This window comes from Carcharodon carcharias, chromosome 1, assembly GCF_017639515.1.
Source record: "Carcharodon carcharias isolate sCarCar2 chromosome 1, sCarCar2.pri, whole genome shotgun sequence".
Lineage (NCBI taxonomy): Eukaryota > Metazoa > Chordata > Chondrichthyes > Lamniformes > Lamnidae > Carcharodon > Carcharodon carcharias.
Window position 1 is genome coordinate 92,545,446 of NC_054467.1, and position 24,610 is coordinate 92,570,055.

Genomic DNA, 24,610 nt, shown 5'->3' on the forward strand with positions numbered 1-24,610 from the left:
ATGCAAGGAAATCCTGGCTTCATGTGGCCAAGTAACATAAGCAGTATCATTACGGAAAACATTCATTATATTTTAAATACATTGAGAATAACTATTATGTAAATTTTAAATGATCACTGTCGGGAAGTTCAGAAAAAATGCAATTTTGAGTCTTCCCACAATATGCTGAAATGATTCAATTCATGGATCCTCCAATCAAAACTTGCTTAGAGACATGATGACAATCCTCCTGTGGGGAATGTACTTATTTTTGGAGGGTGAGGGTAATTGCAAATGAAGTGTGATGCTTTAGGAATACTTGATGCCAAGCACAGTACTCCTTCACTTTAACAGAGATGTTAACTCTTAAGTGTCAAAAGAATTTGGTACATGCTGCCCTTCCATTGAGGAGTATTTTAATATTTTTCATGAGTTGCAATATCAGAAGTGAAGAAATGTTTCTAGCCCCAGCACTCACTTCACCTTGATAAGTACAATTTTGACCCATGCATGAAAATGAAGGGGAAGGAGTTAGTTTCAAAGTAACTGTTTGGCAATTTTACATGTTTTATAAACAACGACAGAAATTGCCATCAAATTGATATAAACTATCACACTAGATGAATAACTTCAATTCATCACATTTTGTTGAAAGAGAAATGTTGGCCACGACAGTCAGAGAACTCCTTGACTTTCTACAAATAGTGGGATCTTTCATGTTTCCTTGAACAAGAATGTGGACTTTGGTTTAACATTTCATCCAAAAGATAGTGGAGTAAATTGTCATTGGTACCTTATGGGTGGCTAGCTGGTGTGGCAGTTTGCATAACTGTTATAGAACCTCCATGCTTTCTGTTCCATTGAAAATCAGCACTCGCCTGGTGCAGCACTGAAATGTCAGTCTAGTTATAGTTATATACTCAAGTCCAAAAATGGGGATTGAACCCATAAGCTTCTGACTCAGACAAAAGTGCTACCAGCTGAACCAAAAGGATACTGACCAATACACTGAATTTTGCCCAGTTTCAATTATCAATATTAAGAACGTGAAAAATAGTGGAAGGAAGTAGCCATGATGCCATCCATGATACCTGGATTGTTGGAAGATGTTCTTGGAAATGCAGCATCTGTAGCTGCTGCTCCCACTAAAAATCCCCCATCAGCATAGGAGATTTCATTTAGGATGGTACAGCTTGTTTTAATGTTCCTGACCTTCCAATTTCATGTTCAACTGTGCCATTTAAAGCTTAGGATGATGAAATAGTGTGTGCACAATACTTCAAATGGTAGCTTCTAGAGGCTCCCAACTTAGGTTTGTGCCATGCATTTATGGGTCTCATGGGAAATTGAAAAGGAAGGTATTTAGAACCGACCTTCATCTTTCTCTTGACACAAGCAAATCATCCTTCAATTGGATCCAGGTACAAGGAAATCTTCTGACTGCACTGACTTGGTTGGTGACTTCAACTTTTCCATTGTGCTTTCACTGGAGGATGGCCTTCAGCCCCAGTGATGACTATCCTACCTTGATGAGCAGGGTCTCCAAACCCTCTGAATCAATCTTAGCCAAAATACCCACATGTCTCTATAGGGTGGTCATTGCCGGAGGCCCCTAATACAAGACACTGCTGTGAAGTGCGGGGATGATGCCATCACGTATTGGGGTCTGTCAATACATACGGAGAAGCATTGCAGTTTGAGATGGAAAAGGTCCAATTGCAAGTAAGTGAGAGTGTACATGGGTTGGGGGCGGTGGGGTCCAAGTTAGCAGTAGAGCAAATTGGTTTCACCTTTATACTAATACTGAAATCATAGAATGTGAATCCACTATTGCTGACTTAATACAACCAAGTTATAAATACAATCTGAAATGAACAAATATAGTATTTACAAAATAACATGCTGATGTAATGTACTTATTGTGATCATGGTGATAATGGCATAATTACAGCTGTTTGCAAAGAAAACACTGCTTTGACTGCCCGATGACATATGATAGCAATTTGACTTGAATTCTATCTGGATTAATCATTGGGAAATGAGTCCTTTATTTATTAGACACAAGTTTTACACTGTGAACTAAAAAGGGTATTTTTTGCAGGTAGATAAAATCAGGCCAACTAATTTAAGACAAACTTAACGGAATTACAGTTCACTTGCAGTTCAAAGGCTTCTCTGTGTATTCATAAACACAAACATTAGAACTGTAACAATCCTTCATTATGTCAACTGTAGCATTTAAAAAGTGTACCCAAGCTGATAATGTACTTGATATATTTATAGCAGCAGAACAAAGCTCACTCAAGCAGGCACATTCCAGTGCTATTGAACTAGTGCAGATCCTGCTCCAAAGTCTGGGAGAGCTTTGATATACAGTATAAATTCATTCTATAAAGCAGTTTCAAGTTTGTTGATCTAACAAATCAAAACACTTTAAAATAAGAACTTTTAATTATTCAACATTAAAGTTCTACATTACTATACTGTCTTCATCAAATGAAGCATCCAGCTTTTTGTAATTAAGATTGTTGTTGATTTTTTTAAGTGAATTCTGAACTAAAATATTAATGATGATAGAAACTGGATATACAGTCAAAAGCAGTGTTAATACTTGTACACCCAAACGCTAACTCAATAGAGAGAGCATGTCATGTGCATCAGATGAATGGGATATACTGGACTAACAGAGGAATTATAAATGCTGCTGCAGGCACCATGGTACTGCATGCTGGAACTAGTTACCAAAACAGGCGGCAAGTCAGTAAGCATTTGCTATGCACACTAGTCCATGTCAAGTTGAAGCCAAAGTCAAATTCTCTTATTACAAACAGACCAATTATGTGGAAGGAGGGAAATTTGTCTAGACATTCCCTTCGAATATTCTTGCAATATACCCCTTGTTGGCCAACTGAGGCAAGATAGCATAAATGCGATGGACGGAGGGCAAAAATCAAGGGAAGAAAACTGAGAAAACCATTAAATGATAAATTACAGCAGCCACACAAAATTTTACCTGACTTGGCAAAGAAATTGATAAGTGCATCTGTCTCACAGCTCTTGTATAAATCAGCATGCTGGGAACTGCAGTTCAGAGTCAGGTTGTGGATGCGTAGACGTCTGTGACCAGCAACATTGGTATACAGCAAGGCACACTGGAAAAAGATAAAACAAACCACATGATATATATCCCTTGCATTTCTGGTTTATAAACCATAATCTTTAAACCATTAATAGCCTCTCAGCCGCTTAGCTATATATGAAAAGTATACTGTATTAATGCAAGAAATGTTTAACACTTAAAAAAGACAAACATTGATAATTAGAAAGTTTTGGCACAGTGATATTTGAAAAAGAAATGACCCGATGAACTCTTAAGGGTAAATATTATGAACTTGCATGCTTGACATGGAGTTTCACGGGCAGACCATGCAAGTTGAGAACTTAAAGAAGATCAGCATGCCCTGCAAAATTTTCACCTGTTATACATACCGTCAGAAATTCTTGCTTCCCTCTGCATCTTCAATTCCTGCCATGTGCAGCAATGTATTGGGAGTGCAAATTTGTACTGCCTAGAATTTAGTAGCTACATCTGCATCCTGAATTATCTTCTTTCCAATAAAGCTAAGATAAAGTTTTCCACTGCAACTATATGGAACTCACTCCCTATTAGCATTAAACAATTTACCTCAGCAATATGACAGTCCATATATAGTCACTTCGCTCCTGTAACTATAATGCAGTGTCATTCACTGTGATGTTCCTTTGACTCTGTTCCCTGTTGGTGTTAATTTATTGTAATTTGTTTTGTTTTATGAATTGTTGACATAATTATCAATCAGTTTCATCTTGAGCTGGTTGATAGATTGTTAGGTAAACTAGGAGGTTTTAGTTATGTTAATAAAGAAGTAACTATAAATCTGGAAGCAAAATGTAATACAAACATGCTCTAAATCTTGTTCTGCTTTTGTTTAATAAATGCTAACTTTAGCCCAAAACAAAATTTTACTTTCAATTTTCCATCTTACTGTTTGTCCTGAATTCTTCAAACCTTCTGCACTTCTACTGGTTAAGGGTTAAGGTAGAATATGAACATAATATTAACAAGATTGAAATGTTTCAACTTATACAGAAGTGTTGTGTTTAGTTTATATAAAAATTGCAGTGTCATTGGGTAGTTTGTTTACATACTTTTGGTACTGTGTAACACTATCTGTAATACTCGAGTGGAATTTAGTACTAGTACTTTACCTTAACATTTAAATAGTATCTATTATTAAGGTATCAGCCTTGCCTCAGTGTTAGCACTTTCACCTCTGAATCAGAAAATTGTGGGTTCAAATCCCACTCCAGAGATTCTGTACGTAATCTAGGCTGACACTTCAATGGTACTTAATTGGCTGTAAAGCATTTTATGATGTCCTGAAGTCATGAAAGGTGATATATAAATGCAAGTACTTTTTAAAAAACTTATTTTTCTTTCTCCTCCGGTCCTTTGGCTCCAAGCCAACCAAATAAGATTGTGAGAAATTCATTTGCTCCAAAGCTTCTACAATTAAAGTTTTTTTTTTAATATTTGTTCTTGGGACGTGAAGCATTACTTGCATGGTCAGTATTTATTGCCCATTCCTAATTATCATTGAGCATTGATTGTAAGTCACCTTCTTGAACAGCTGCAGTCCATCTGGTGTAGGTACACCCACAGTGCTGTTAGGGAGGGAGTTCCAGGATTTTGACCTAGTGACAGTGAAGGAACAATAATATCGTTCTAAGTCAGGATGGTGTGTGACTTTGAGGGAAACTTGCAGGTGGTCGTGTTCCCATGGGTCTGTTGCCCTTGTCCTCTAGCTGGTTGGGTTTGGGAAGTGCTGTTGAAGGAGCCTTGGCAAGGTATAGCAGTGCATCTTGTTGATAGTACATACCACTGCTGTTGTGTGCTGGTGCTGCAGGGAATCAATGTTTGAGGTGGTGGATGGGGTACCAAACAAGGATGCTGCTTTGTCATGGATGGTGTCAAGCTTCTTGAATGTTGTTGGAATTGCACACATCTAGGCAAATGGAGAGTATTCCATTACACTCCTGACTTGTGCCTTGTAGATAATGGACAGCTTTGGGCAGACAGGAAGTGAATTGAGATGTTAGAGTGTTAAAGGTGAAATTTTCTGCAATTTGTAGCGTTCTTCATTTGAGCAGCAGCATCTTGGCCACATTCACTGTTTGCCCATGACAGAATGGCCTACCATCCCGAATCAAGGGGAAGCAAGTCAGAAAGAAAGATAGACAAATAGACTGAAAGAAAAAGAGAAAGCACTTGCATTTTATGTCATGCCTCTTTTGATCTCAGGATGCCCCAAAGCCCAGTGCAGTCAAATAATTATTTTTGAAGTGTAGATAAATGTGGCAACCAATTTGTACAGTAAGGTGCTGCATATGACAGCAGGATAAACGACCAATTAAACTGTTTTTGGTGGAGTTGTTTGAAGGATAATGTTGGCCCGGGTTCTGGGAATATTCTTTTGCTCATCATGTCCTGCCATTCCATGTCACTGCCACTCTTTTACTATACTATTCCTGTCCGCTATCAACTTTTTAAACTAAATACAACTTGCCACGGTTGACTGCCATTTTGTAAAATAGTCCTACAGGTGTTAATCTCTGGAAACTCTTTGTATTTTGTGGTAAGTTCACGTAATGCAGTCATGTTGATGCACTATACCTGGATTAAGGCTCCATTCTCTTCGTTGAGTTTATCATCATGTTTGAATTCTACTGTGATTGCCTTGTCACAGTCAATGGCAGCCACTTCCACATCTGTTGTGTTGTTCATATACATGGAACCCAAGAAGTCAGTTGCTCTGAAGCCTTGATAAATAAAATGTTTCAAAGAATAATTACAGAATGTACAAAGAGCACAAAAAAAATGCTAAAAAAACAGATGCACATGTCACTGGTTTCCTCATCTGTAGATGGCAGCAGTTCAACACATTGTAAACATTGGGTATTTAATGTGAGACATTAGTCTGTTACCATTATAAAAAAGCTTTATAAAGATATATTTTTGCCATTTTTGTCTGGTATCAAGCTTTCATATCCCATTAAAACATTGGTCCAGATCTTGTGTGTGTGGGGGGGGTTGGTGGGGGGGCTCGAATCCCAGAAGTACCCTGGAAGATGTGCTGGGGGACTCCCCTGGAAGTCCCCACACAAGGACTCCACGGGAATTACCAGGGAAGTTTCAATTTGTGGTGGGCAATTACCCTGTGGCTGGAACCCTCCGAAACTTTGATTTAAATCAGAGACTTTGGCTGCTTCCAACTCTCTTGGCAGAATAATTACCCAGAAAAAGTTAGAAGGATTAAAACTACTCTAACTTTTGAGCAAATTTAACACTTACCTCACCCCACATCCGATGGGACCCCCGACTACCAACCCTCGCCCCCCGATCATCCGACTACCCCCGCTTCTCCCAGCCCGACTACCCACACCCACCCTGACCACCCAAAACCATCCCATCCTGACTACCTTCCCTACCCTACCACCCAATTACCCCCACCACCCGACCATCTGACCCACCTACCCCCATAACCTGACATCCCCCCTCACCAAACTCCCTGAATACCCTTTCAAGCAACCCTCATCCTCGACTACATCCCGACCCCCCCCACCACCCGACTACCTATCCGTGGACTCCCTTCCCTCTCTGCACTCCTTCCTCCCTCTCCAGACTCCTTCCCCTCCCCGCACTCTTTCCCCCCTCCGAACTCCTCTTACATCTTCCACCCCCCCCTTACAACTACCTCCCAATTGCAATCTTCTCCCACTGTAGTCCCTCCTTCCAAAAACCTCCCCCCCCCCCACCCCCCTCACCACCCCACCCCCGGCAGCTTCCTTCTCCCTCTCCCAACCTCACTCCCCCCAGCCACCTTCATTTCCTCTCCCAACCCCCCGTCCATCTTCCTCTCCCAAACACAGCAGGACCTTCCTCTCTACCCCCTTGGCCATTATCCGTTGTGAGCAGACCCTCAATGGTGACTTTCCACCTTCCGTGAGCTGCTTTGCGACGAAGCCATGTCAATGAGAATCCACCCAGCATGCCATGGACATTCCTCAAGGGTTCTGTTGCTGTCGGGCTCCAGCGTCTTCTGCTCGTCAGATGTTCACGATGTGAGCAAGGTCCTGGCGATAAGTCCTGACTTCCGCACCTCACACTCGTCAAGATGTTTTCTGAACTGGCACGTTTTGCGGCTGATGTGGGCAGACTATCCAGCGCAGGGGGGGGTGATTCTGGCAGGCTGGCCTTATAATGATATGCAGGTGTATTACAATGATGTCCCTAACGTCCAAAGGCGGGAAACGCGGCTTGCCCTGGATGGCCAGAGCGGACGATCGCAAACTGGCTTCACGAAGTTGTGAAACCAATTTTGGGGCTTCTTGTCATATTGTCCATTCACACCACCGAATACGCCTGACGGCAGCAAGCACAGAAAATTCCACCCTGTGTTAAAGTATTCGTGCTTGTAATCGCTATTGTGGAATAGTGAACTATTATTATTTAGATTAAGTGTAATCAACACAGGCAGTGCTCTCTCTGGTACAATAGAATCAAATCAGGCAATTACTACATAGCTAAGTCGTTTCTTTGCAACAAAAAGTCATTATGGTACATTTTTCAAATGTAATTTATGTTTTTTGGATTACACTGTTTTTAACTGGAAAGGTTTTACATGCAACATTATGTTAAATATTTAGGAAAATAGAAATTAAATTACAGAAAGTCAGGATTAGGCCCATTGCGCTCGAGTCTAGCTCTTCATCTGGAGCTATTTAATTTATAAATAAATTAATACATTTCTCTCACATTTCCTGTGTATTTTTATATTTTTCCTTCTCAAATAATTATATTTTTAATGTGCCTGTCACTGCCTAAACTTGTTTTCGACTTATTGACACCCTTTTAAAAATACTAAGCAGTGTAATTAAACCAATTTGTAAGCCATCCAAATGTAATCAGGCTGATGTGCTATGAGTGATGCAAGAATATGGAGTGCTTTGAAGGAAGGAATGTGGAGGAACTGAGGAACAAAGGGACATTTTCACAGATGATTATGGAACTACAGACTGGAAATTACTTTTGGCACACCATCTGGGGTTAATTGTGGATTATTAAACATTTTTGGGAAAATTCCTGCCTTCTCATTAATCTTTATAATTCCTAATTTCAGCAGCGAGTGGATGCTGTGTGATATTGCAGCCTGGCAAATGGAGCATTGGGGCCAATTAGATACTTGAGCAGCATTTAAATGGACTCAACTAAGAATGAAAAAAAAATTTATTTCTGTAGGAGACAGTGGGCCAAGGGATATTACTACTACATTCCTGTGAAATGGAGGCCAACCTGAGTGAAAACCCTCACCATTTGATGACCATGGACAGGAAGTGGTCATCCACAAAATGTGGGAAAGGAGGGATATTCTGTGCAGGATAATTCTGAACTGCCTCCTTTTCAATCCTCCTTATCACACTCCTAGTTTGGTATCATCTACAGACGTGACAGCTTTGTGCTTAGATTTTGAATCAAGGCAATTTATGTGAAGTAGAAACAGTTGTGGCCTCAACACCCAAGTCCTGCAACATCCCACTCTACCTCTTCCCACGCTGACATAATTCAACAACAAGTTGCATTTATAAAGCACTTTTAACGTAAAAGAAAAAAAACATCCTGTTACTGGATGCTAGTCAGACAAGCAGTCAGAAAATTTAGAGACAGTGGGGGAGTCAAGAAAGGTGGTGGTGAGGTCGACCTGGGTGTTTGTCAGCAAGTGTGGGAAAACTGTCAGTTTTTTGGATGATTTTGCCAAGAGGCAGCAAGTAGATGAGAAACAGAAGGGAGTCAAGGATAGATCCTAGGGGGGGATATTACACTTAGCTGTGTGGGAGTGGGAAGAGAAACCATTGTAGTTGATTCTCTGGCTAAGACTGGATAGATAAGAATGGAGCCAGGAGAGTGCAGCCCATCCAGCCAGACAACGGAGGAGGGATGCGTGGTCAACAAATTCAAAGAAAGATGAGCAGGGATAGTTCGCCGTAGTTATACTCACATGGGATGACATTTGTGAATTTAATAAGGGCTATTTCAGTATTGTGGGGCAGGGGCCTGATTGGAAGGATTCAAACATAGAATTCTGGGAAAGATTTTGAAAGCAACAGCACATAAAACAAGATTGACATTTATATAGTGCCTTTCACAACTACAGGAGTTCCCAAAGCCCTTTACAGCCAATGAAGTGTTATCACTGTTGTAATATAGGAAATGCAGCAGCCAATTTGCACACAGCAAGTGCCCACACACAGGAACATGTTAATGATCAGGTAATCTGTTTTTGTGATGTTGATTGAGGGATAAATATTAAGAAGGACAACTCCCCTGTTCTTCTTCAAAATATTGCCATAGGATCTTCTACGTCCACTTGAGAGGGTAGACAGGGCCTTCGATTAATGCCTCATTTGAAAGACGGGACCTTTGAAATGCAGTATTCCCTCAATACTGCATTGGAGTGAACTTCAGTGATTTTCGTCCTCAAGTCCAGTAGTAAGACTTGAACCAACAACTTTATGACTCAGAGGCAAGAATGCTATCAAATGAGCCTTTCAAGTACTTTGGAGAGAAGTGAGAAGTGGGGAGTGGGATGGTGGTTGTGGTCAGCGGTGGTTTTATGATGATGATTAATGGCTAGAGATTTGAAGGATAGTGAATAGTGCTGGAGGAAAGGGAATCATTAGTAATATCAACTAACGTGGAGGCCAGGAAAAGAAGTTGGACAGTTAGCAATTTGGTGGGAATAGGGTCTAGGGAGGTCTCATGAACAAGAGGTGGATCTCATTAACAAGGTGAGCTTGAAGGGCATGGCAGGAAATAGGAGAGAAACTAGAGAGCCATGTGAGTTCTGGGTAGGGAAAACCTTAGGGGAAATTTGGTCTGGTGAGCAGGGGGAAGAGAGGGCAGTGTCAGAGGGAGCTGAATGCCCGTTCCTGACTCTGTCCTCATCCTCCCGAACCACAACCCTCAGATACCTATGCTCTTTCAATTTTAGCCTCTTGAGCATCCCAGATTTTAATTGAAGCACCAGGTTTTTCAAAAAATGAGGTGTCAACCTGGTGAAGCCACATCACAGGGCTATTTGCATGGCAAACAGTGGAAGCAGCATGTGATAAAAATTAAAGCAAAATACTGTGGATGCTGGAAATCTGAAAACAGCAAATGCTGGTAAAACTCAGCAGTTCTGGCAGCAACTGTGGAGAGAGAAGCAAAGTTAACGTTTTCGTCCAATATGACTCTTGGAATGGGATAGACATAGCTGGATGATTCTGCAACCAAGTGCAGTCCTGCCACATCCAGTTGTGAATGGTGGTGGACAATTAAACAATGAATCGGAGGAGAAGGCTCCACAAATATCTCCATCCTCACTGATGGAAGAACCTAGCAGATAAGTTCAAAAGACAAGATTGAAGTATTTGCAACTTCAGCCGGAAGTACCGGACGGATGATCCATCCTGCCTCCTCTTGAGGTCCCCAGCATCACAGATGCCAGTCTTCAGCCGATTTGATTCACTCCATGTGACATCAAGAAATGGTTGAAGGCACTGGACACGGTGAAGGCTATGGGCCCTGACAACATCTGAGCAATAGTACTGAAGACTTGTGCTCCAGAACTAGCCGCGCCCCTAGCCAAGCTGTTCCAGTACAGCTACAACACTGGCATCTACATGGCAATGTGGGAAATTTGTCTCAATAGTTATGCATTCTTCTAACTCTCTTTTAACCACTTTGATGCCATTTTGATGAGTTTCTACTTGTATCTATATTTGTCCCAGTAAGCCCCTTCTGCTCTCAGTGCTGGGTTAGTACAGGCAATGTTTCTTTTTGTTTGTTAATTCTTTTAAGTTAATTCTTTCTTAGTCTGAGTTTAGTTATGAAAAGTTTCTATACATAGTATGTTTAACATTCTTAGTTTTTAACTCTTATTAGATGTTGTTTAACATTCTCCTTCAATCCATTTGCTTTAGATCCCTTAATTTAATGCTCCTGGACTTTGCTATATAAGAATCACAGATCATGCTAAACAATCATCCTGTGGCTGCTGATCTTCAGATACTATGATAAAAACAAAAAAACTGCGGATGCTGGAAATCCAAAACAAAAACAGAATTACCTGGAAAAACTCAGCAGGTCTGGCAGCATTGGCGGAGAAGAAAAGAGTTGACGTTTCGAGTCCTCATGACCCTTCGACAGAACTATGACTCAGATACTATGACTTCAACTTCCTGGACATTATCTGGGTCATTGACGAATACTAGGTGAGCATTGCCTCTCATAATTATCTTGATGCCCTTGGCTCATGAGGCCATCACATTATCAATTCTGACTTTAAAGTGCTTGCATTTTCCCAATTTATATTTCTTTGGTTGGGATCTACCATTCAAATTACTTTCCTTTGGTTACAAAATGCTCTTATTTTCTCCTAAGAGTCATCTGATCTTTTCCTATTGACCAGTTGGTCCTTAACGTTAGTTTGGATTTTTTTGAATCAGAGGTATTTAACTAAAGTAGTTTATTTTTCACTTTCTTTTCTGTCCATCCTGTTATTTATAAATGCTCTATACTCTTGAATGTTACATTCATTTCCATCTTATGAGGTTAACGATGGTTTTGATATTCCCACTATATCAACATTCCCCACTGCCACGACAACCTCCAGTACATCATTTCTGATATTTCCAATATTCATGAATGTAAACTTTATTGTGGACCTTCCTCATTTCATGTTTCCTTGGATCAGTGTAGGGTTAGTACAGGCAATGTTTCTATTTGTATGCTAATTCTTTTAAGTTAATTCTTTCTTAGTCTGAGTTTAGTTATGAAAAGTTTCTAAGCTCTTGTGTCTTCTGGGTGTCTGTATCAAAATTCACTTCTTGGCTACCTTATACCTAAAATCCATCTAATCTGGGATCCAGTTTACTCCTCAGTTCCCCCCATCTATATATTTTAAATGATTTTGATTGCTACTCGATATTCCATAGAAATGTAGAAGTTTGCAGGACAGAAGGACACTTGGCCCATTGTGTCTGTGCTGACTCTTTGCAATCCTAAATGAACCTCCGGCCTTACTCTCTTCCGAAAGCCTTGTATTTTCTTCTATTTACATACTATTCAATTTCCCCTTGCTATATTCAAAGTTTTCTGTTTCAGCCATGCCTTGTGGTGAAGAATACCATGCTTAAACAACCCTCCCTATGAAGAAATTTCACCTAAACATCTCTACAACTTTCTTATGTAATAATTTGATGGTTGCATTTGCTGCCACTGCCACAGGCAAGGGGCACACTTCCCAAGCAGATAGTTGCAGTGCCTGTTACATCATTGGCAGTGTTGCTGCAGGTAGCTGTCTGCATCAAAGAACGCTGTTTTGGATGCCTCCCAATCACTGCCTCACTCCCATACCCTCACTGCCTCACTCCCACTACCACCCCCCCACCCCCCACCCCGCTTGCTACTTTGCTTACTGCACACCCACCCCCTAGCAGCACCATTTGCCACTTCACTCGCCGCCCACCTACCACTTTGCTCACTGCCCCACTAGCCGTTTAGCTAGGAGAGTGGGCCAGCGAGTGAGGCAGTAAGGGCTCAAGGGTTGGGAGCAGAGTGGCGAGTGGAGTAGCAAGAGGATGGACAAGAGGTGGCAAGTAGCAGCAAGGGGGGCAGTGAGCAAGCAAGAGGCAGCAAGTGGGTGGTGGAATGTCAGCGACATTGACTTCCCATTCCAGTGTGGTGGCAGGAGATACAGTGTAATTTGACAATAATGATTCTTAGTCACTGACTCTCTGATAAAATTGTCTTTCTACGTTCATTCTAACAAAATTTTAAGAGCCTTTACTAAATCATAGTAGTGTTCTCAGCTCCAGTGGAAACTGTCCAGATAATGGATGTGATTCCACCATTTCCTGTTTTTATTTCTGATACTGCAATCAGAAATAAAAACAAAAAATACTTAAAGCTACTGAACACAAGGGCACGGATTTTGCCATAAAATCAGTGGTTAAAGAGTAAAGGGACGCCAACTTCTGATGACCGCACATAAACACAAAAATCAGGAGCTTTCTGTTCACGTTAACTGACGCCTCCAGAAACTTTGCTATACCGGAATCTCGCCCACTCTCAGCATTCAAATATATTAAGGATGTGAAGTTGTGGTAGACTCACCAGAAAATGATCAGGGTTTGTCCATTTTAAGTAAATTTTTAATGGTATAAGTCTTAATTGTTGTCAAAATGCCTTTCTAGAACTGAAACTTAACTTTTATAAATATGGACTCTCATTCCTTCAGAATTTAATTAGTGATGACTAATAAACAAAATGTTTTTAAAAAAACATTTTCTTTGTCTCCTTTATCTCTATCTCTCTCAACCTTATCTTTCTTTCCCTTGATATTTTGATTTTTTTTATTTGAGTCAACATTAAATTAAATATTTTAACTTAAACTTCCTGGTTCAGGCTCTGCATACTATCAAAAGGATTCTTTAATCTGTACAGTTGCTGGCCCTGTTTACACAGGTCCCAGATTCTCTGATGTGGGCACTGCACGGAAATGAATTTCCAATCATCGCAAGTTCCGGTGCAAGAGCCTGCGAAAGATTTGTGGGCAATTGTACATGTAACAAATGGTTGCCGCTTGTCTTTTGCTGTTGGCCATAAAATCCAGGCCAATCCCATTTCTGTTTGAATCACATAATGACCTGGAACTCGCTACCTAAGAGGTTGTTGGACGTGGAGATGATGAATGATTTCAAAAGAAATTGGTTTGGCACTTGACGGAAATAAACTGCCAGGGCTACTGAGATACAGCAAGGAAATTGGAGTGATTAGACTGCTCTACAGGGAGTCAGCAGAGACTCAGTGAAACAAATGGCCTCCTTCTGTGCCATAATGACTCTATGACTGACTCTCTAATATTGTTATAAAACTACTTCCATGCAATGGTGATTTCTGTTACTCTAATTTTGTGAGCAAATATAATATTAAAAAAAAACAAACAGGTGTTTGTTTATGCCTATTACAGTTTGAAGTTCAGATTGTGCTGACAAACCATAAACAAGAAGAAAAAGCTTGCATTTATTTAGTGCTTTTCATGATCATTGGATTTCTCAAAGTGCTTCCAGCCTATGAAGTATTTTGGGAGTGTAGCGACTGTTATAATATAGGAACTGAAGCAACCAATTTGCACACAGCAAACTTCCACTAACAGGCATGTGATAATGACCAGAAAATGTTGATTGGGCATTAAATATTGGCCAGGACACCGGAATAACTCCCCTGTTCTTAATCAAAATAATGCTCCGGGATCGGTTACATCCACTCCAGTGGGCAGATGGGGTCTTGGTCATCCAAATACAGTACATACAGCAGTGCAGCACTCCTTCAGGACTGCACTGGGGTGTCAGATTAGATATTTCTGCTCAAGCCCTGAAGTGGAACTTGAACAAGGAACCTTGTGACACAGAGGCAACAACTGCAACCAACTGAGCCACAGCTGACATCTTCACTTCACTCTCATAGACCCAAACCTTTGCACAGATGGTGAGGCTCCCCATCTTAACAAAAATGGTGGTGGAGGCCTGGATGCAAAGTCCTGCCCCCAAACCTAGCCTCCGCTATTTTCAAGGGGGGGTGGGGGAGAGATGGGGGCAGCTTCTAAGGTGCAAATCTGTGGTTCACGGAGGCAACTAGACATGTTAAACTGCAGCTGCCTCAGTCAGACTTGATTTTGGCAGCTGATATGTCTAAAGCACAATTGGTGGGATTTTACGGTCCCACTTGCCGTAGGACAGAAAATTTAGCAGACCAGCAAAACATTCACTAACGTCAAGTGGAAATTTCCCAAACCGTGCGCACTTCAGGCCAAGTAGGAGAAGTTCTAAAGCTGGAGTTCTTTGGAGGGGTAGGGTACCCTTTTGGGAATGGTCCTGAGACACCTTTGGGAGAGGTAAGGTGCCCTTTGGGATTGTTAAAAATAGACATGAATGTGCATAATAAGTGCATAAAGTCATTTGAACTGCCAAGAGAGCTGCCAAGACAGCTGTCAAGAAAACTGTAAAGATAGCAGATAACTGTCAAGCTGTCAAGAAATTTAAATCTCCTGTCCTTTAAATTTAAAGACAAACAGCTTACAGGTTAAAAAAAACTCAATGTTTGTTATTTCATTCTGTCTGTTGAAATAAGTCTGAGGGGTTATCATTACAGGATTTGTGTTGCATGGCAGATTTTACAACCTTTCATGATCACAATGGGGTACCTGTCAGTTCATAGTTTAATTGATAGCTCCAAGTGGTTATAAACTTTTTGAAGTGGGTCTATGAATACAGATGCTTGATTTCATAAGGGATTAAGGGAAGTTCAATGTACAGAATTTTTTTAAAATCAGTGAGAGTAAATTCAAATGGTGAATTCATCAATAGTCGCTTAAGAACTATATTTAATTTCAACATGGATCCTGAGGTCTGACCTTGGTGGATACTGGGTGAGTTGGCATGGTATATGTAAGGGCAAAAGGTGGCAGGCATGGATTGCCATGAATTGGCACAAAGTTGGCATAAGGTCTATAAAGGGCCACAGAGAGCAGAGGACACAGGTTGGCACGGAGAGTATGAGGGCCCACGGTTGGTGGGGGGCATGAGGTGGCATTTTGAGAGTTGGGGGGATGAGGGTACGTGATGGGTGACGACTATTTTTTGTTTAATTTGTTTTCATAATCTCTACAAAGTGCCAGTGCACCAAAACCGGCCTTTTGCTCACCTCCAAATCAGACAGTCTCTAACCTCTTTCCAGGGGTTGCCTCCATGACTCCCATTTTCACCCTCTTGGACCTAAAATCTGACTTTCAGGGGCACTTGTCCCCGGGTCGGGTTTGTGATGCCAGGAATTGTCCCAAATCTGCGCTCTCTCCAGTCCAGGGCTGAACATTCAGGCCATAGTGTCTAAAATTCCAGTCTTGTGACACCCTTTATTCTTACTTGAACGTATGTTGCCATGTAATGTAGCCTCACCTGTGTTTGTCCTGACCCTCATGATAGCATCAAATCCTATTGGTTTCTGTACATCCTTTCTTAGGTTATTCAAGAAATGTTCAGCATCAGTCTGTATCTGCGCAAAAAATAATGAGAAAAAGCGTTAGCTGTCCTATTACCACCAGTTAATGGCACTACAGTTACTAATGTCAGTGCTCCATGACTTATAGCAAAGAATATCAATATCAAAATATCAATGTTAATGCACCGATTTAAAACTATAATGAACTATTGTTACACTGGGATATCAATATAGTATCACCTTTAAATCAATAGTTTTGTATTATTATATCATGCCAATATATATTGGGAGAGCATTCTGATTAAATATTATGTTGATTGCCAGATTGCCAATGATTAATCCACCTCCATCAATACCCTGGAGGTCACCATTGACCAGAAGCTTAATTAGACCAAGTACATAAATACTGTGGGTACAATAGCAGGTCAGAAGCTGGGAATTCTGTGACAAGTAGTTGACTTCCTGACTCCACAAAGCCTTTTCACATCTAAAGACACATGTCAGGACTGCAGTAGGATATCTTCCACTTGCCTGGATGAATACAACTCTAATAACACACAGAGATCTTGACATTAACCAGGACAAAGCAGCCAATGTGGCACCTCATCCACCACCATCACACTATGGCTGCATTGTACAGAATTTACAAGATGTACTGCCAGGGTTTCTGCAATGGCACATTTCAAATCCCTACTTCTATTGCCTAGGACAAGAGCAGCAGGTGGATGGGAACACCAACACCTGCAAGTAAACCCTCTAAGCCACACACCATCTTAACTATGAACTATATTACCATTTATTATTGCTAAGGTCAAAATCCTGGAATTTCCTCCCTAACAATTCTGCGTACCTGCAGCGGTTCATGAAAGTTGCACATCGCTCAGTTAGGGATGGGCAATAAATGCAGGCCTTGCCAACAATGCCCATGCGCATGCACAAATGAAATCTATTAGAAAGAAATAAGCAGGTTTCTGTTTAACTCTAAAATCATAAGGCATATGGGTTTCTCTCTGAATAAGTCTACAGGCATTCATGTATTCAGATATAAAAACAAAAAAACTGCGGATGCTGGAAATCCAAAACAAAAACAGAATTACCTGGAAAAACTCAGCAGGTCTGGCAGCATCGGCGGAGAAGAAAAGAGTTGACGTTTCGAGTCCTCATGGGTCATGAGGACTCGAAACGTCAACTCTTTTCTTCTCCGCCGATGCTGCCAGACCTGCTGAGTTTTTCCAGGTAATTCTGTTTTTATTCATGTATTCAGGTTTATTTTACGGAAAGATTTGTACAAGTAAATTAGCTTAGAGAAATTCACCTGCAAAAACTGCAAAGCTATTATTAACAAACTTCAATATTGAGTATTGTTTAACATTGGTATCGTCCTGGATTCTACATCCATCAGCAATTTACAGTCTATCTCATTCACAATACATATGTTGCTGGACAAGAGGTGGAACAAGACTTGATGGATGAGGCGAATGGGAACTCAGGACAGCCAAGCATGTTAAAATGATCAAGAACACCAAGCAAAATTTTACCTGAAAATTATTATACTTGTACAAGCTGCCACCAGTAGACATTGGCACGATCCCCATGGTTGTGACATCCACATACTGGTTTGGAAACAGAAACACATCCACACAGCAGCTATTGGCCACACAGTCCTTTGCCAAGGTCTCATAAAAATGTGACTGTGGTTGAAAAAGTATCTGCAGGGAGTTAAAACAAATGATCGTTTAACGCGAGCAATGTTCTCTTTATTTTGAGGACATATCTTATGAGTGTCCATAAAATAAAGACTGCAGATAAATTGTTCTGCCAATTTAATGGATTACTAGGTAATAGAGAAGGAAAATTTCATATTCATGAATAAAGAGAAGTTTGTTAAAGTTTAAAGAATACTCCACGGACAGAACTTCACCCACGTCGGGCAGGCTCGGTGGGGGTGGGAGGGGGCGGTCGGGAAGCTGACCGCTGTCCGCGATCGGGGCCGGACTACGATTTCACACTAGCGGGCCAATTAAGGCCTGCCCAGTGTGAAATGCGAGCGGCAGCACTCAGTGCTGCATGTGCAGGCGGTGGGAGGAGGGTGAGCAGGACGAGCGCGACCTTTGCGCATACGCACAAGTGCGCACTTCGTAATATCCCTGAGGCACAGAGCTGCCTCAAGGAGATGAAGCATTGTATAAAAGAATAAATAAAAATGTCATGAATCATGTCCCCTCATGTGACTCTGTCACATGAGCATGGGCATGTTATTAATTAGGTTTTAAAATTCTTATTTCACTTTTATTTGCTTTAGGAAACCTCATCCTGCCCGTGGATGAGGTTTCCTAAAACGCGCAAAGGCCGTTTGGCATTTTTGCCTACCTGCCAACAGTAAGGTTGGACGGGCAGTGAAAAATTCCACTTAATTAATCATTTAATGACCTTAACAGGCCTTTTAACTGTTGGTGGGCGCGCCGCTGACTCAGGCAACGCACCCGCTGAACGAAATATCGCGCAACTGTGCGTTGAAGTTGGGACGCTCGCCCGATGTATCGCAGATCGTTTTATGCTCAAGCGGGTCCGGCACGCGCCCACCCACTGAGCTAAAAATTTTTCCCCGTGATAAGGTTGTCTTACAGTAGACATGTTCTTTATAAAATACAACCTTGTTTAAAAAGCTTGTTGTCTAAAAAAATGAATTTGCTACAATTGGATCAGCTGTAGATTCCTGTTCCATTTGAATGGTATCGCATGCTCCCTTAAACGGACTACTTTTATAGGTATTGACTCACACTGTCTTCAATCTGCATGATAGCAATACCCAAAGTTGTAACCTGTCCCGTGACCTGAAAAAGATCATTGTGTCAGCTGTACTGAGGGAATGCTGCACTGTCAGAGATGTCATTTTTCGAATGAGGTGCCAAACAAAAGCTCCATCTGTCCTCTCTGGTGAATATAAAAGATTCCAAGGTACTATTCTGAAAAAGTGTAAGAGAGTTCTCCTGGCATCCTGGCCAATCTTTAACACTCAACAGACATGCCTAAAACAGTTTAGCTGGTCATTATCACATTGCAGAATATGGGACATTGTTGTGCACGTTTCCTATATTCCAACTGTGACTACACTTCAAAATATACTTCATTGGCTGTAAAATGCTTTGGGATGTCCTGAGCTCATGAAAAGCAAATCTTTCTTTTTCTGCTACTTTCTTTCTTCTGTATGTTCCTGATAATATTGAGAGTGAGTAGCTAATAATACAGGTTGGCTGATGTTTACATCTCTGGTGCATAAGGAAACTTAAAATGTGAAACTAGGTCAGCAGGAACACAAGGTGTTCTATCAACACACACTTTTCCAGCTACTGTACCTTTTCTTTGTCCGTATTCACCAGCTTCTTGTCATCTCTATTTTTCAGTTTACCCGGTGCTTCAGCTGTCGGCAGGGATGAGTGGAATATAAACAACTTCCCAGAACATTCTGCAGCCTGTTGAAAATAAAAGTACTTAGTATACCTGACATTGACCTGTTCGTTGAAGTGTTTATTACAGAATTTTATTCACAATTTTCTTTGTTTTCCACAACTTTCGTTAGATATTCCGCAAGAAATAATCCTATTTATCCAATGGTCAGCTAGTTAAGACAATTAGCAGCTGAATCATACAGAAAAGAAACAGCCCATGTTAAATCCATACTATGCTGATTTCAGCTGGTAGAATTCAGGTAGGAATGTTATAATTGACCTCAGCGCTTCTTAAAGAGATGAGAAAAAAATTGGTCAGAGTTGTCACCTCTGTTATTCAAAGACAGAAAATGTCGTCAGCAGGTCAGGTGGCATTCTTGGACTGAGAAACAAAGTTAATGTTACAGGTCGATGACCTTCTGCCACAACTGCAAGTACAGAGGCAGGAGAATGGGGGAGTCTGGGGAAAGAACAAAATGGAAGGTCTGTAGCAGGGTGCAAGGAGGAAAGATTAAATTACAAAAGGGATGATAGTTAATCTCTCCTGCCCTCCACTCTTTCACAGATCTTCCCTTTTGCTGCTTCCTTCCTTTACTTGCTTAAAGTTTGTTACATTTCTAACTTTTTCCAGTTCTGTTGAACGATCATCAAAATAAAAAGTTAACTGTTTCTGCTGCAAATTAGGAACTTTATGCCATTGAGGCTCCTGAAGATCAGGGTCATGGGGGTGCCACCAGATTTCATAGTGGTGATGGGATCCACACTGCTCATATTGAATTCTGCCCAATGCCATTTGGAAAGGGGAGAAAATTGGCAGGAAAACATTTTTTTAATGAGAGATTCAAGTATATATTTATGGAATATTAGTTTTATCATCTTCTAGCAAGTTGCATCAAATGATCCATGCATGAGAAGATGATCAAGATTAACAGTATTTTAGATGTCCTAAAGTATTTCATTTTAAAGGGTTGACATCCTCTGGAATAAGTTCTTGGTAGATGTGCTTCTTTAAGAAGAATCTGCAAGCTGGGGAGGGCGGGGGCATTGTGGCACATTGGGATGTGGCATTCCATTGTCAATGAAACCTTGCAAGTATTTCCCAGAGTTTATCCTGAAATTTGCCATAGGATTTTTTTTCTGTGTCTACCCATTATAACTATCTATTTGAATTTGCTGCATTCAATACTTAAAAAATTTTAAAAACCATTATCATATCTCCTCTAAGACAACATTTCTACAAAATGAATAACCCAACTCTCTAAGCCTATCCTCATAACTATGAGATCTAAGTTTAGGCATAATCTTTGTTGCTTTTCTCTGTGCTCTCTCTAGGGCCTCAGGGCCAACACATAAAGGAATAAAATATACAGTGATCTTGAAAATAGTGAGATTGCATTCCACTTCTGGTGTGGAATCTCATTTTCTGAATATGTAAAATAGAGAACCAGGTACAGAGGTCAGTCAGCCATATAGTGGTTTTCTTACTTCCCATCCATTAAGGTCAATGGCCAGAAAATGAAAAGCAACACAAATCAGTTGTGCTGGACTCTGTGCCCAAATTACATTCCAACTAACTGGGATTCCACACTGGAAGCAGTTTCCTCATTTCAAGGCTTTTTTAAAAAACCTTGCTTAGGTAGGAATAGTTGAACTGTTCACATTTATTTCCTGTGCATATGCTGAAAGATGTAAATCCAGTTTAATATGTTTAAATTGTTCTTCTTATTTTCCCCACAGTTTACATCATAATACAGAGAATATACCACACAGAAAAAGATCATTTAGTCCAACAGGTCCCCATGGTGGTAATACTCCACACAAACTTCTTTCCTGAGTAGACAAAAACTTGGCAGATGGAATATAAGGTGGGAAAATGTGAGGTTTTGCATTTTGGCAGGAAGAGAGGAGTTGAATATTATTTAAATGGAGAAAGACTGCAGAAAGTTACAGCACAGAGGGATTTGGGAGTCCTCATGCATGAATCCCAAAAAGCTAACATACAAGTTCAGCAGGTAATAGGGAAGGCTAATGGAATGCTGGTCTTTATTTCAAAGGGAATGGAGTATAAAAATAGGGAAGTCTTGCTAAAACTATTCAAGGCACTAGTTACACCACACCAAGAATACTGTGAACAATTTTGGTCCCCTTATCTTAGCAAAGATCTACTGGCATTGCAGGCATTCCAGAGAAGATTCACTAGGTTGATCCTGGGTATGGAGGGATTTTCTTATGAGGAGAAATTGAGTAGGTTGGGCCTGTATTCATTGGAGTTTAGAAGAATGAAATGCAACCTTATTGAAACATATAAGACTCTTGGGGGGCTTGACTGGGTAGATGCTGAGAGGTTGTAACCACTTGTGGGAGAGTCTAGGACCTGAGGGCATAATCTCAGAGTAAGGGGTCACCCATTTAAGACAGAGGTGAGGAGGAATTTCTTCTCTTAGAGGGTAGTGAATCTGTGGAATTCATTACTGCAGAGGGCTGTAGAGGCTGAGTTATTAAGTATATTCAAGGCTCAGATAGACAGGTTTTTAATCTGTAAGGGGATCAAAGGTTATGGAGAAAAGGCAGGAAGGTGGAGTTGAAGATTATCAGATCAGCCATGATCTCATTGAATGGCAGAGCAGACTCAATGAGCTGAGTGGCCTACTTCTGCTCCTACGTCTTATGGTCATGTCTTATTCTCTCTTTTCTTTAGATTCCCTTAAATAATCTCCGAAATCTCATATCAGCTCCAAACTGTCTCATTGACGTGGTCTTGGTCAAATTAACAAACTAGCACCTGGCCTCCCTTTGACAATTCCTCTGATGTCATGGCAATGATTGATACCTGCATATGTTATGTGAGATGCCAGGTGTACATGTTGAACATGAGTGCAGATCCTACCAGTTTGTTGCACAGAGCATGGACATCAATGAGCCACACCAGTGTGTCAGTTGTCAACAATTGTCCAGATCAGGCAGACGGGAGGCTGAAGAATTGCACCACTTGCCTTGTACTAGTAGTGTGAGGCCTGGACCATTTTTGAATTCGGGCCTCAGTCACATAAAAATAGAGGAAAATTATTTAATGACTGTTATGCGCATGTCCTCCAGTGATCCCTTTAATAATCACTGGTCATGCTCTAAGACCTAATACCAATGGGCAAGCCCTGTTCTTTAGAATTAAAATTACAATAGAGTCCTACCACCAGTTTAGGACCAATTTGCATATTTAAGTCAGCACCTGCATATTTTCTGTGGGAATGCTGACTCATTTCCTGTTTGAAACCTTGGCTGAAAAAATGCATTGCGCAGCCAATTTTTTTTTTAAGAAGTCATCTGTCGACCATCGTCTTCTGCAGCATTAACTAGGCGGGTGGCAGTCGAAAAATTGTCCGCAATAACTTCTGCAAAATTCAGCAATTGATTATGTGCAGATCTACAAATTCCAAAAAAGGGTTAATTCTAATTTAGTAAGAAAGTGGCTGTGTTCCTTCATTTCAAATTCCAGCGGTGCATATCTGAATCCTCAGCCAAAACATGAAAAGATCTTGGCTGCTATCAATGAAAAAAATAACCTAGAATTAGTGACGAACAAGAAAGTCTGTCTTTTGGGAACAAGGAAAATAGCAATTAGATCTGTCCACTTACTTAAAAGGTTATGTGGTTTGAATTTGCCTTCAGAGAGTTAGTACTGTCTACATTAACAAGGCAGTTGTGAATAATTATTACAAGTTCTTGGTATTAGGGAGTACTGGCACAATATATTCCCTTTTAATTCCGACAACAGAGGCCTTGCTTTGAAGTTAAAGACAGAACCATAAAATGGGGCTGTTCAAGTCCAATAAACCCAGTGGGATAAACTAAAAATAAACATGCCCTTTGTTCATGTGATACTGCATTTTGAGATAAGCTGCATTCTTCGCATTTACAAAGCCGACAGAAAAAGAGTGAGGTAACTCAACATATTTGTAATTAGCAGTATTTTTTTTTGCTACCATAATCCTCTGATATTGAATGATTGAGAGTGCAGAAACCTACTGGATTCTGCAGTGATGAAATCCAGCATAAAACAAACCTGATAAAGTTCCCATCAAACTGAAATAGTTATAGAGACCATTATTATGGGATTCATAATTTGTGTGCTTTTACAACAGTGTTTCCTCCCCCAAAAAAACAGCTGTATAACAAGTGAATACTAGAGTAGAATGCTTCTACTTAGTAAGCAAAAATTAATTTGTACAGACTGATAAGGCTGCTGAAACAACGATTGTGCTTTGAATTGAGTAAAAGGTAGTAAAAAGTCATATTAAGGGAAGAATGGTCTCTTACCATTATAATTATATAAATTTGTAATTTGAATTTCATTCAATGTGCACATTCTATTTTTTCTCACAGATAATATATGCAACTGATGTAGCAGGGCCAGGAAATCAAAAGCATACAATGATTTTGATTTACAATTTACATTTCTAATAATCTGCCAGTTTAATTGGCATTGTCCCTCCCTGCACTGAGGATGTCGAAACTCATCGGCAGTGATTGGACTCAGGAAAGGCTGAACTCTGGGAGCCGACAACGCCATAACCTATTCTGTGCCAGGCATTCTAGGTGTGACTCATTTTTATATATCAATTGATCTAATTTAGTTAGTAATTTGGTACTACAATCTTCACATTCTGGATTTTTGGCCAAAATGTTTGGTGGTTTTCACCCACAATGTTAACTCCACCTACCTAGTGGAAACCAGGTGCTAGGTGGCTGGTGGTTTAGTTAAACTTGGCCAGGTGACTTACCTGCCCAGGACCCAGTCAATTTGATCTTCTCTTCTGAGCAGATGACTCAGTGCTTCCTCCCTACACTAAAACGATCCAGGATTGTTATTGTTGCCTCCTGGGTTTTACCACCATCTTCTCCATTGCAATCTTGGTAACTAGCATGGAGATGGAGACAATTCACCATTGGTCCTGGCTCCCATGCGCCAGCCAACTTGTCATTTGTATGTAGTACATTGGGAAGGTGTAACCAACAGTGTCCGAGTGGGGAGTGGATGGAGGTTAAC

The 24,610-nt window shown here is 40.6% G+C and overlaps 1 protein-coding gene across 1 annotated transcript in view; it reads right to left on the reverse strand.

The window, feature by feature from the left end:
- Positions 1-24,610, reverse strand: part of sec24d (SEC24 homolog D, COPII coat complex component) — a 250,364-nt gene that overhangs the window by 36,866 nt on the left and 188,888 nt on the right. Inside the window, exons 14-18 of the mRNA XM_041185982.1 lie at positions 19,474-19,590; positions 17,656-17,826; positions 16,075-16,171; positions 5,693-5,838; positions 2,993-3,131 (exon numbers count right to left, since the gene is read on the reverse strand). Coding sequence (XP_041041916.1) covers positions 2,993-3,131; positions 5,693-5,838; positions 16,075-16,171; positions 17,656-17,826; positions 19,474-19,590 — 670 coding nt within the window. The remainder of the gene's footprint in view (positions 1-2,992; positions 3,132-5,692; positions 5,839-16,074; positions 16,172-17,655; positions 17,827-19,473; positions 19,591-24,610) is intronic.